Raw genomic sequence first — 13,420 nt, forward strand, 5'->3', positions numbered from 1 at the left:
GTGGGAAGATGGCCTTCAACACAACTGAAATTTCAGTAGCTTCTTTCATCCAAGAGACCCAAAGAAATTCCCCTACGTTTTCCTTCTAAGGCCCATGTCAATGAGATAGAAGATTAGCAGACCCCCTTGTGAGCCAGTGGGCCAGGTAGAGTCCAGCAAAAAGCCAGGAACAGACAGTCCTGAGAGTTCTGCTTCATAAACATAGTTCCAGGTTGCTCTTAAGAGTCACTACTTCCCTCCACGAAATCAGCCTGCCCCATAGTCCAAGAACACCCCTCAGAAATTCTCATTTGCTGTTTTATTAAGCCAAACGTCAAAGGAATATGACTCTGCTACATCTCAGGTAAAGAGGGGGAAAAAAATCAGAATTTAGGGAAATTGTAGAGCGTCCATGTTGATTCTAGTGGGATTCACCACTTTCCCCATGAAGAGAAGGCTGTTGCTGGTTTCATCCAGGATTAGTAGTAGGAAGGATCTATTGAAGTGGAGAGTGGCAAGGTCTGGTTCGGGCTGGGACTCATCCTTTTCCTCTCCGTCCTCATTCACAGTCAGCTCCACTCTGTGTACTGCCTTTGGAAACCAAACCTCACAGTGTTGAAGGAGTCGACCCCACCTCCAGCATGTTCCATTGACTCTCTCTCTGCACTGGGCCCTGGATGCTCAGAATAGAAGCCTTGAGCCATCCTTCTAGAGGAATGCATATGATGTTGCAGAATGGAGGAGGCTCGTTTCTGCATTTCTGTGATCTCCAGAACACTGGGGCTTGTTCTCCACTCTGCCTGCACCCCCATAACTTCCCCACACACCACCTAAGGCACCACACAGTGACTGATTTCATCTCCTGGCTGTGATCCTGGCGAAGAAGAAGCCTGGGTTTCTGAGGAGCTAAGTGCTGGGCAGTCTCAACTGTTTGTACTCCTGTGTTGCCTCTGTAGTCCTTCCCCTATTCATTGCCCAGACTCCCGGAAAGATAGCTTTCTTGCTCCTGCCCCACCTTAAGCCTGGAGTTTCCACCTGTGCAGTTCATCTTCTCCAAAATCCCTTTCTATTTCTACCCTTATCTCTGAGGGCTCCTTTCTGTTACCCATTCGCTCGTTTCTCTAGTGATCTTCAACACTTGCCTTCCACTGGCGTAGAGCCCATCCAGCCATTTTCTGACAAATCCCCCAATAGCCCTCAGACCCTACTCAGGGAATGTGACCTAAAGGCCAGGGCACTTAGTCAGTGAATCCAGGATCTGCTCCCTGGGCTTCCTCTGCAGTTAGCACTCTGGAGAGTGGGACATAGGAATTACACAAACCGTTTTTTATGAGACACCACTCTCTAGTGACCATGATGGCTCCTTCGTGTCACCAGAGGATCAGACTACACTCACACACCCATCATGGATGCACCCAAGCTTCTGCCTCTCCCCTCAGCAGACAAGTTTGAGGACCCAACTGTTTATTTCCCCAGATTAGCCACCTCTGAGGGACAGCCAAGCTCAGGACACACCTAGAGTTGAGAGTCACCGTTTCCTCCGTTGACTTCAGAGAGTGCCATGAGTTCTCATTGTTGCTCTATAAATAAGTTAGGAAGGGGAAACCACACGAAGCATTCAGCCTAGGGAGCCTGGCAACAGGGTGTTAACCTACCGTGCTGACTGTCAACGGTGCCTTTTGCAGAGTGATTCTTGAGAGGTCCATGTGTTCGCTGAACAGTTTAATGTTACTGTTAACGTGCTTGAGCTTTTCCAGGTGAAGAGCAACAGGTATGGAGAATTTGGGGAAAAACAGCCACCTCTTACTGCTCAGGAGGAAGAAGAAAACAGAGTTGAATTCATGTTGTCTTAGAGTCCACCCCAGCCAGTGCACTCTCAGCACACACACAAGAGCAGCCGTGTTTACTGAACATCTGCAACAGGCAGGCCGTGCCAGGGACTCCTCAAGGCAATCTGCTTCCTCTTGGCAAGTGGTCATGGGTTTGCTCTAAAATATGAGATGGGAAATCTAAGAGACTACGAGTCTGTTGCAAGCTTTAGGAAGCAGAGCCAGCCTTCCTGGATCCTCCCAATTCCTGGGCAATGCTTGGGCCCTAGTCATGAGATTTATCTCTCAGTCAAGAGAATCCATCCTTATGAAAGGGGTCGCATGAACTTTGCATCCTCCAGCAATAGAATCTCTCCTTGTAGGGGCTGGGGATTTAGCTCAGTGGTAGAGCGCTTGCCTAGGAAGCGCAAGGCCCTGGGTTCGGTCCCCAGCTCCGAAAAAAAAAAAAAAAAAAGAACCAAAAAAAAAAAAAAAAGAATCTCTCCTTGTGCTTATCACGATTCCTTCCTCTCTTGAAGGTTGTCCTGAGCATTGTTAACTAGTCAACAGAACTCACTCTTACTGTAAAGGTCACAAGTGCTTTACTACTTTGCTGGAGAGTTTCTTTGTGGCCATGCCTTGTGGTAACTGTCACGTGGAAAACTATTCTCAATTTCTTCTGTGTTTAAGTGTGTCATAGAATAAACCGATAGGTCAAACTCTGGAAGTTCCCACCCAGTGCCTACTGAGGTGGTGCTGTCCTAAGTTGCATTCTTTACTTCATAGGTTAGGGGATGGGACACCAAGGCACACCGGTTTTAAACCCTGCCAGTCCTTGAGCTGTAGTGTTACTTCTTGTGGACAGGCTGCAATGGAATGTCTGTCTGTGCTTCAATAGCACATGCCTGAGGCAGGGCTTCTCAGTCTTTAACACAAGCACAACTCCCCTGGACCCGCAGAGCTTGAGGTACACCTGAGAATTCAAGCTTCCCACACACATCCAGATGAAGCAGAAGATGCTGTCACAGGCTGGCCTTCATGTAGCAAAAGCATTAGGTATTTTAGAGCAGCGAGTCTCAACCTGTGAACCCTTTGGGTGTGTTGAATGACCCTTTCACAGGGGCTTGCCCAAGACCATCAGAAAGCACAGCTATTTATGTTAAGATTCACAACAGTAGCAAAATTACAGTTATGAAGTAGCAACGAGAATAATTTTTTGGTTGGGAGTCACCACAACATGAGGAACCGTACTAAAGGGTCGTACGGAGGGTTGAGAGCTTCAGCTCCAGAGATATTGGGCAAACTGATGTTAGAACAGGACAGAAAGAGACAAATGGCTGGAAAGCCAAGCTTCCCTGTGCTGCCTTGTAGACAAGGGACCCAGTAAAGAGGCTAACTTCTGCTTCTTAGCGGTCATCCAGTCACAAGTGGCAAGGCAAGTAAGTATCCAAACACCAGTTCCATAGCGTCCTGGTCTCTTCATGGCCTTCTTAATGACACATTGATCTTTCCTCTCTGTGGGGAAGTAAGTGTAGGTGTTCATGCGTGTACATATATGTGGAGGTCAAAGAAAGACAACAGTAGTGCTGTCCTTTTTTTTTTTTTTTTTTTTTTTGAGACAAGTCTCTCATCAGTCTGAAGCTTAGTGTGTAATTTGTCTCGGTTAGTGCTTTTGGTGGTTTTTGGTCAGGTTGAAACAGCTAAGGGTCATCTGGGAAGAGGAACCTCAGCTAAGACGGAGAAAATGACTCCATCGGATTGCCTTGGTGCTAGGATAGCTAGCTTTTTTGTACAGAGGTTTTCAGGGTTCAGCGCTGGCTCTCATACTTGCAAGACAAGCCCTTGACTGACCCAAACCATCTTCCCACCTCCCCTGCCCACTTTTGTATAACTCTACTGTAAACCTCTCACACAAAGATACAGTTGGCTGATACCGTGGTGACGATGGTGATGGTGGTGATTTTGTGTATTTTTTCCCTGACTTTGAAAGGTGTGGATTACTGAATCCTGTCTGATCATTTGTGTGTGACCAACTTCCAGATCCCGTGTCATGCTCCGAAGACTCGAAGGGTCCTTACCTTGAGTCCAGAGCCACGGTGATCATGGAAAAGGTCTGGTAGCTCTGGGGGAGGGTGGAGACAGTTGGATTCTTACCTCATGGGAAAGGGCTGAATCCATGTTTCAAAACTCTGCTCCAACAGTGCCTTCTCACTTTCCTCAAATTTTCCATCATCGGGGAGAAAGAAGACGCCTGAGATACTGCAGGTGAACGGCAGCTGGAGGACATAGCTGTGCATCTGGGAGAAATACTGCAGCTGGAACCAGCCTACTCTCTGCATCATTGGTACCAGGGTTTTTGTTCCATCTTCTAACCAGAAGTACCTCATCCTTGTGTGCTTCCGGTTAAAGGGGTATTTCCACTTCCCTGATAAGAAAGGGCACAGGGATCAGAGGGGGCGGCAACATCTAGGGAACAACAGGCTTTGTCTATCAGGGGGGGTTCCAAGGCTTATACATGCCATGAATGCTCCTTGTGGCAAGTCACGCAGGCACATGTGAGCAATCCCTGTCCACGCAGATCTTGTGAAGGTAATGCGAGCAACACGACTGATTAGAAAGACATTGAGCTAGCAGGGGCTTCTGAGCAGGGAGAGAAATCAAACAGAAGAGACAAACACATATACACATAACGCTCTAGAAAGTCACACTAATTAAAGGCTTAAGAGAACATCGGTCAAGCCATAGAACAGTTAGGGGAGGAACTTTGCCAAGAGAATAAGATGAGATGCGTGGAAGCCTGGTGGTGGGAAGGTATTGCTTTAGGGGACACAAGGCAGATGAGCAGCTAGAAGGGAAAAGACCATGAGAGGTGAGGCCAGAGAGGGCAGGAGTGAGTCCACCAGTCCCTGGGGCAATGGTGGAAGTAAGGACAGCTGGACGATGTAGCTGTGCAATTTGGCAAAATACTGAGGCTCAAACCAGCCTATCCTGTGCATCATTGATACCAGGGTATCGGTCCCGTCTCCTAACAAGGAGATCTCTTAAGGACAGCCATGAGCATCCATATGGTGCTCTAAGCAAAGCCCCGAATACAGTTCTTTCACACAGTCATTGCTCAGCAATTGCTAGAAACCTGTTTCAATATTATTGTGCAATTCCACCAAGTTTGAGCGCATTCTTCCCCCTGATGTCTGCAGGAGCGGCTAGACTACAGTCCTGTGGGCACTGGTCCAAGAAGCTACAGCCCAGCCTCCCCTGAGCCCTTATTCTGACTTCTTTCCCTACATCTGGGGTTTTGGCATGGACTCTGGTGGTCAGCTCTTGCTGCCTCTCTGGGCTGGCCCTAAGTACCATGGAGACACTGACCTCAGAGCTCCACTTGTGGCCAGAGGAACTGGACAGGATGAGAAAGATGACTTTCTTGCCTTGTCATCCTGACCGGATATGGCAAAGGTGGGTTTTACAGAGGAACCTGTCCTTCTGCATAAAGCAGCCTACTGTCTTGGGAACAATAATCAGAAAGTCACGAGAGTGTTATTAAGAGAAAAGAGGTACGAACTCAGAAGCAAGTTGTTTCCTCCAGCAGTTCAAAGCTGGCCGTTTTCTGAGGTTCTAGGTTTCCAAAATGCAAGCCTGCACTTCTTAAAGAGCCAGTCCGCATACTCACCAGTCACCTGGTCATCCAAACTCCCAAGAAGACTGCCAGACTCCATGGACCAAACCAAAGCTTTTTTTTTTTTTAAATACCCATTACAAGGTAGGAGGCCAGGTTCTATCTGAATGCCAGCGGGACAACAGTTGTTAAATAAAGGTGACATTCTATGCTCCCTTGTTTTTCTTAAAGCTGACAACCTCTCCCTCCAGTGAGCTGGACCATGTCAGCTGCCTACAACCCTCCTGTGCTTTGGAGGCTCCCAACTCCATGTCAGAGTCCCATGCCTGGCAGCACCATCGGGTCGCTCTCCTAACCAGATCCTACTGTCTCAACCCTCTACTTTCTAAGTTATTGTGGTGATATTGAGCAATACTGCTTAGTAGGTCTTAGTAATCTCTGATCTAGTCCTTTGAGTCCTTAGGTGGTATTGAGCAGTACTTCGTTCCTACATCCTATTCTGCAGTATTGCTCAATACCTTCCAAATGACCCAAAGGACTAGGTCAGTGGTTCTCAACCTTCCTAATGCTACAACACTTGTATACAGTTCTTCATGTTGTGCTGACCCCCGACTGTAAAATTATTTTTGTTGCTGCTTCATAGCTGTAATTTTGCTACTATTATGGATTGTAATAAAAATATTTGTGTTTTTGGACAGTCTTAACAGACTCCAGTGACAGGGTCCCCAAAGGGGCTGGTCCCAGAGGATGAGAATCTAATTACTAGAGTAGCTGGGGTTGAGGAGATTAGAGAGACAGAGGTGTGGAAAAGATTAGGGAGTTGACTCAAGAGGAAGGTATCCAGAGGTGAGCAAGAAAAGGAAGCTGCCCCAAGCTGAGATAGCAGAGAACATCCAGAAAGAGCTAGAGGCTTGGAGGAAATCTTGAGTCAGCAGGAAGCAGATAAGGTTTCATTCGTGGCTCACTGACCTTTAAAGAAATTATAATTGGCCAGAAACAAGTTAGTTGGTGGCTTCAGAATTCTCAGCAGCTTTGTAATTTTGCCGTGGGTCCTGGCACGAATGGCCAAGTCTATCTGCTTTTGGGCCAACCCGTAGTTCCCAAAAGAGATGAGGACGACATTGCTGTTGTAGGAGCTGTTGGCTAGTTTGACAAAAGTCTTTGCTGGCTTTAGAGTCTTGTCTATAAAGAGCAAACTTCCGGTGTAGATCCCGCAGTTCTTAGTATGTAGCAGGTTACTCAGCAGCTTCCCATACTCACTGGCTGCTTTAGTATCCAAGGCTCCTGTGACTGTGAACCCTAGATCCTGCAGAACCTGGTGTCGGGCTTTTGGCTTATCCTGGAAGGCCAGCAGCACAAGAGGCACAATGATGCCAAGTGGAGAAAAGATTAAGTTCTTGCCTCGTTTGGGCTGTGGTAGCTGTTTGTACAGGCTCAAGGCAAATTTTTGATTGTTGAAGAATGGGGGTGCTCCTTGGGTCACTGGTATTTGTGACATGTTTGAAGCCTCTGGTGGTGGTGGTGTCTGTGGGTCGCAGGAACAGGGGACAAGCCCAGCCAGGAGCAGCCAGAGGGACAGGATGGAGAGTGCCATCCTAGATAAAGAAATCAGTAGGATCACTCAGTTTGGCCCTGTGGTTCAACAGAAGACACACTTGAAGTCTGAGGTCTTGGGACCCGATCAACCTCTCTGCTCTCTGCTGCTCTGCCCTCTGCGGGTCTTTAGATTGGCTTTGGTTGGAGAAGGGCTGGGAATGCTAAGGGACTGGCAAAATCTTGGGCCCACTCAGGCTTGGGAGTTTGATCAATCTGAGCCTGGTGGTCAAATTCTGCCCCTCTCAGTGGAAGCCCCAGGTATAAGCAGAGTAGGGGGAAGTTGATAGATATTCAACCAAACTGTAGAGCATAGCCAGTCTGCTCTGACTGTCCCCTATTTGAGTTTGGGGGTTTAGCTGTGACCTCCCATGGTCTTAGTATAAGCTCTCAATATCTGTTCAGCACCAAGTCAAGTTCAGCCTAACACCTACTCACCTGAAACCTGTCTGCCAGTGGCTGCCCAGGTGCCTGCCTTTGCCCTTCTCTGTCCTGCTTGTCCCTTGAAGTCTGAGGTCTTGGGACCCGATCAACCTCTTCTGTACCCACTGGCTTGCCCTTGAGTTTGGCAAGAGAGGAGAGGCTGGTAGATCTTACATTCCCTTGTTTGTGCTGAGCCACACTTCTGCTTCCTACTGCAGGCTAAGGAAACCATTCTCCCTGGGCCCAGCTCCTTCCAACCATTCTCTCTCTACTCTTTTAACTTGGGGCAGTTCCCTGCTCTTATCCACCTCTATGGCCCACCTCTGGATAGCTCCTCCTTGAGTTCTCACCCCAATGCTTTCCAATGTCCTTCCAGTCATTGAGAGGGCTCCATGCAAAGCCATGCAAAATCTTGGGTTCAGGGGGGTCAGGGAAGTGAACTGCCCTACTCAGGGACCATAGCCAGCTAATGCCAGAGCCTGCTATAGACAGTCTTAAAGATTATAGAGTGTCTTAAAGATTCAGCTTTATCTTTCACTGCCTCCCACTCAGAATGTGGCATCCCTCTATAATTAGACCCTCTGAACACTAGCCTTCCAGGCCCTGTGATTTGCTGCCCAGCAAGGCTGGGGAACTCTTGGAACTGACTCCAACAGTGTTCTCTGGTCATGCAGAGGACTGTATCTCCAGGGGCAAACTAGGAGCTCCAGGGCCCAGGCCTCAGGCCAGAGTAAAGTAAGTTTTACTTACAGGGCATACAGTGTGAGTCTGATGTACCGGTAGCTGCCTGGACAGAGGAATGAGGGAACAGCAAACACTACTTGCCAGTCCAGATAGTCATGGCCTCAGAACAAGGTCAGCATGTACCTTCCTTGGACAACTCTTCCAGACCCAGTGCAGTGCTCACTGGTGTATGGGGCACCTGGAGGCACAGAAGCTGCTGAGCCAGCCTGCTGCAGAAAGGGTCATACATGGGTCATGTCAAAAAAACAAGACCAGAGACATCCTGGGACAATTCTCCCCTATCCCATCCATTCATCCTTCCGTTCCCTCACACCTGAAACACTTCCTTCCTTCTATCTGACTATGGCTAGGCATTGAGAAGGGAGTAGGGGTGTGTGTATGTGTGTGTGTGTGTGTGTGTGTGTGTGTGTGTGTGTGTGTGCGCGCGCGCGCGCGCGCAACTCATTTCAGTAAGGTGGGTGTCATTTGAGAGCACATCTCCCCACCACATCTACCTTTTGGGGCTGCGGTAAGGGCGCATGAACAACCTTGGTCTGGTGAGACACCTTACTGGATGCAATAACCTTTGATAGTGGTTGTGCTCTTGTCCAACTCTTTCTTGGTTCTTGTTCTCTTATACAGAGATTAGAAGTTGGCACACACAGGTGCACGAAGCAACACAGTGAGTGTATCTGGAGAGAAGCCATAGTACTAATTACAGGGGGGTACTCAGTAGGTTTGACAGTGGACACAAGAGGAGTACTCAAGGGCCCCAGGCTGTAGCCTGGAGTCTCTATTTATGGGGTGTAAAGGAGGGCAGGTCTGGTTACTTAGGGGTGTAGCTCGGGTGGTTTTTTTTTATTTTGGCTGATAGAGTAGGTCACACATTTTGTTCCCCACCCCCTACTTGTTTCTTCTTATATGCATCCTATTTAAGTCCTGTGCATGGCCAATTATGCATATGCAAAAGATGATGAATAGAGTAAAAGTTCACTTGAAGGACAGTCTGCACTCCTATCAAAAACTAGTTCAAGTCAGATCAGCCTTTCTATCCTTCTCACTCCGGCACACTGGAATAGAATACTTGAATAGAAATTGCACTTGACTAGAACTTTGTTGTTAGGAGCAAAGATCCTTCTACTGTTCTTGAGACAGAGTATGCGTAACACTTCGAAGGTGGATTTCTCAGGATGCTGGGTGCATGTTTTGGAGGAGAGAGAGTAGTCTGTGCAGGTGAGGGAGGTGTGTCTCCAGGAATGAGTAGTATTTTTTCCATGTGGAAGCACAGGCGGTAACAGATCTGTATTTTAAATAGGAAGAGCAGTGGCTCTAACTCATTTGTCTGCTAGGACATTCCTTTTGGATCCCCACAAAAGGCAGTAGTTGTATTTTGCATGGAAGTCCAGAAAGGGTTGAGTGACTTCTTTGAAGAGAAGAATACGTTGACAATGAGGGAGGCTGGCCAAGGTGGGCCTTGTGGCACCAAGAGTCATGTTCTTTTCACTCTAGTGAACAGCTTCGTGGAAACCAGTACGTTTTGGGTTGCCACAAAGGCTGATAGAGGAACAGAACACTGAGGGTTGGTGCCGTTCTTGAGTGCTGAACATCCTGAACATCAACAGCTTACATCTGAGATCTCCACACAGACAATACCTCCCTCCCCGGACACACACTTAGTCCTTTTCTCAGTTTAATAGTTTGCCCTGGGGGGTCTTTGGCCAGATTTTCTGAGGATGAAATGGGCAATCGTTCTCATCTGGTACACCACTTCCTAGAAAATGCATTTAGGACTCTGTCTCTTTGTGGGAGAGCACTGTGATCTACTAACCATGGCTGCAAGGTGAGCAGAGGGCATGTGCAATCATCTGTTCAAATCCTACTCCTAGATGTTGTATAAACCATGTATTCATTATTGAAATGAAATACCCAAGGCAGGTTAGCTTAATGAAAAAGAGAGGCTTACAAATTAGAGAATTCAAGGATACACTCATGGTATTTGGGTCAGTTCTGCACATAGCTTTCTTGTTGTCAGTGTCCTAAGGCAACTAGTGATACCAATTAGCAGGGAGTCTATGTCCATACCTACAGGTCTGGTCCCTCTCCTACTTCTTTTAAAGCCATCAGAATTCTGTCTTGGGAGCTCTGCCCTAACTTATCTTGCCCTATTCACTCTCCAAAGCATTCATCTACCGTATAGGTCTGTTTTGTTTGGATGATGTTTGTACTATTAACAGATGACTCTGGAGGCTCACCCGATCCATGAGTCTGGAGGACTGCTAGTTCTATTCATGCTAGCCCAGATATCCAGGAGTCATAAAAGAGGCAGGGAGGTGGGGGTAGGCTAGACTGTGGGACCATATGTAAGATAGAAGAGAGGATGGAACAGTAGGGCAAGTCTTGATGAAGGACCCCACATATTAAAACGGCTAAATATTCAGCACAGAAAACTCCGGGGAGAGGGTGAGGATAGGTCTTAGTCAGTAAACTAACTAGAAAAGAGGCACGTGATATAGTCACCCAATGCCAACAGTGCTGCCAGTTCCTCCCAGTTCCTCACATTGGGGTCAACCCGAGAGGAATACAGCCATTGCAAATCTGGCAAATGGATGTTACTCATAATTCTACTTTTGGAAAATTACAGTATGTGCATGTATCTATAGATACATGTTCTGGCATTCTACATGCCACCCCACTTACAGGAGAAAAAACAACACATGTCATTCAGCACTGCCTTGAAGCATGGAGTGCTTGGGGAAAGCCAAGATGTGTAAAAACTGACAATGGCCCTGCCTATACATCTCAAAAATTCCGTCAGTTTTGTGCTCAGATGCAAGTTACCCATCTGACGGGCCTGCCCTACAACCCTCAAGGACAGGGAATCATAGAGCGCGCTCATCGGACGCTCAAATCATATTTAATAAAACAAAGAGGGGGAATTATGATAGAACTCCCCCAAACACCCCGAGTGGCCACTGCTTTGGCCCTTTTTACCTTAAATTTTTTAAATCTTGATGAAGCTGGGCAAACAGCGGCTGAGCGACATTGCTCAGAGCCCAAAAGGACAAAAGAATTAGTTAAATGGAAGGATGTATTGACAAACGAATGGAAGGGCCCGGATCCTGTTTTGATAAGATCCAGGGGAGCTGTTTGTGTTTTTCCACAGGATAATGAAAATCCAGTTTGGGTTCCGGGACGACTTACTCGGAATATCAAGACAGAGGACCAAGAAGATGACAACTCTGGTGATCCTCATGCTGATCCAGGGAGTGCCAATAAAAGTGCAGAGCGAACTACGGTGGGGAATTATGTCAACCTTCCCCCTCCCGATGCCGGTGATGTATAATGCCCAAGTGTTTCCACGTTTCTTTACTACCAACAAAGAATTGGGACTAGCCTATTTACCACTAGATTCCCAAATAGAGCAAGTAAAAGAAAATAGGATTATTCCCCTTAAGGGCAGCCTTTGTTTTGGCATATTCAACAAAATATCTTCTGATCTTCCTTGCATTATGTTGAGTAATCAATCTTCTGCTTGGTTAAGGGAGGCCACATGGGGAACTGGTGAGGAAGACATTGTGGCTAACGCCACAGTTCTCTATGGTTGGTGGCCTTACATTAACTCCTCCACCTGCCCTCTCCGTCAACCAAAGTTGGCACCCTTTTGTAGAGGGACCCAAGATGAAAAACTTACTTTGCCGTGGACTGGTTGCCAGTCCCGGGACTCTGCCTGGGCAGTCCAGAATTTTTTCTCCTTCTCCCCTGATTTGGGAGGCGGAGTGAACTTCACCACCATTGATCCTAGACGGTCCAATAATAATCCCTTTGATCAATGGATGCTTTGTGGTGTTAATGGTAGCTGCACTGATCTTACACCCATGGCGATGCTACTTGGAGGAAAGGGCGAAAAGGGACGGTTATCATTTTCCTGGACGGGGAATATCCACCCTTCAGCCTCTGTCTGGACAGCTACTCGTATAAAATATAAACCTTACTGGAGCACGGGGTTTAACCCTGCTCCAGTTTGTGTCTGGCCGCCATTTGTGTGGATTATAAGTAATGCCACTAAAGTTTCTAAATTGAATTGTACAGACGGTTCATGTTTTTATGCCCTGTGTTGGGATGCTAGCCAATATCCCATAGCGGTAGTTACCCGTATGCCTCGCTTTATCCCGGTCCCTGTTGAGACTCCGGGGACCCTGACCTTATTTAGAGGAAAGAGAGATTTTGGCATTTCTGCGATCATTGTTGGCATTATTGCTACAACGGCAGTTGCTGCCTCAGTTACTGCTTCAGCATTGGCCTTGTCAAACACAGTGCAGACAACCCAAACTATCAATGATTTATCGGCTACCATCTCTGTGGCTCTGGACAGACAGGCCTCGGCTAATACTCAGATACAAGGAGGCCTCATGCTTGTTAACCAACGTATAGATCTGGTCCAAGAGCAACTAGACATCCTATGGCAACTGGCCCAGCTTGGCTGTGAACTAAAGCTCCCCGGCCTTTGTGTCACGTCTATACAGTATGAACAATTTACCAAAGCTGCCAATTTGTCTAAAACCCTTTCACAGCATTTGTTACAGAATTGGACCTCGGATTTTGAACAGACGCTCAGGGAATTGAGAGCGGCCATCATTCAAGTAAACTCTACCCGACTGAATATGTCTTTGACAGAAGGATTGTCATCCTGGATCACCTCAGCAGTCTCTTATTTTAAGGAATGGGTGGGGGTGGGACTTTTTGGAGCAGTCCTCTGCTGCGGATTAGTGTTACTCCTCTGGTTGCTTTGCAAATTAAGATTTCAAACAAAGAGGGACAAAATTGTGATCGCCCAGGCGCTTATAGCCCTTGAACAAGGAGCGTCAGCCGATATTTGGTTAACCATGCTTAAGCAATAGGTCGCCGGCTGGACAGCTCTTGCACTCCTAGAACCTCGGTTCATTGCACAGGATTAGAGTGACCGGCTTGAGCAGCCCATGAGGGATGACGAGCTTAGCATCGCACAGGGAAGCTCTACCAAACACGCTCCCTGGAAGGCATGTCATATTACATGAGGGTATCTGCCCCAGTTTTCCCTCCCTCGAAAAAATGGCAGTGCGACGGGTCGGGAGTGCCCTGGGTCTCAACAACAGCTTAAGGGTATCTCTCTTGTACGGGTTCGCCAACTTTGTGCGAGGATATGACCTCTGCCTTCACCCTCCTATTTATGGGTGTCCTATTTGCTTAAAAACAGATAAGGGGGAGATGTGGAGGGCCGTCCTCACATTCTCCATTGTAAGAT

General features: G+C 47.5%; 1 protein-coding gene across 5 annotated transcripts; it reads right to left on the reverse strand.

Annotated features, from left to right (window-relative positions):
- Window positions 1-283: 283 nt before the first annotated feature.
- Serpina16 (serine (or cysteine) peptidase inhibitor, clade A (alpha-1 antiproteinase, antitrypsin), member 16) lies at window positions 284-8,271 on the reverse strand. 5 transcript variants are annotated; one of them, XM_087552898.1, is made up of 5 exons: window positions 8,167-8,271; window positions 6,370-6,995; window positions 3,942-4,212; window positions 1,635-1,785; window positions 284-570 (listed from the first exon to the last, which is right to left on the reverse strand). In XM_087552898.1, the coding sequence occupies exons 2-5, from the start codon at window positions 6,992-6,994 to the stop codon at window positions 370-372; spliced, it is 1,248 nt and encodes a 415-aa protein (XP_087409024.1). In that variant the 5' UTR covers window position 6,995; window positions 8,167-8,271; the 3' UTR covers window positions 284-369.
- Between the last annotated feature and the right edge of the window lie 5,149 nt (window positions 8,272-13,420).

Source organism: Rattus norvegicus, chromosome 6 (assembly GCF_021556685.1).
Source record: "Rattus norvegicus strain SHRSP/BbbUtx chromosome 6, alternate assembly SHRSP_T2T, whole genome shotgun sequence".
Taxonomy (NCBI): domain Eukaryota; kingdom Metazoa; phylum Chordata; class Mammalia; order Rodentia; family Muridae; genus Rattus; species Rattus norvegicus.

What these genes read in the sequence shown, in the direction of transcription:
- Serpina16 (XM_087552896.1), bottom strand. An exon ending in CAATTATAATTTCTTTAAAG is followed by an intron (nt 4,213 to 6,369) that starts GTCAGTGAGCCA and finishes CTTTCTTATCAG; the next exon opens with GGAAGTGGAAATACCCCTTT. An exon ending in ATTCAGCCCTTTCCCATGAG is followed by an intron (nt 1,786 to 3,941) that starts GTAAGAATCCAA and finishes CCTCCTGAGCAG; the next exon opens with TAAGAGGTGGCTGTTTTTCC.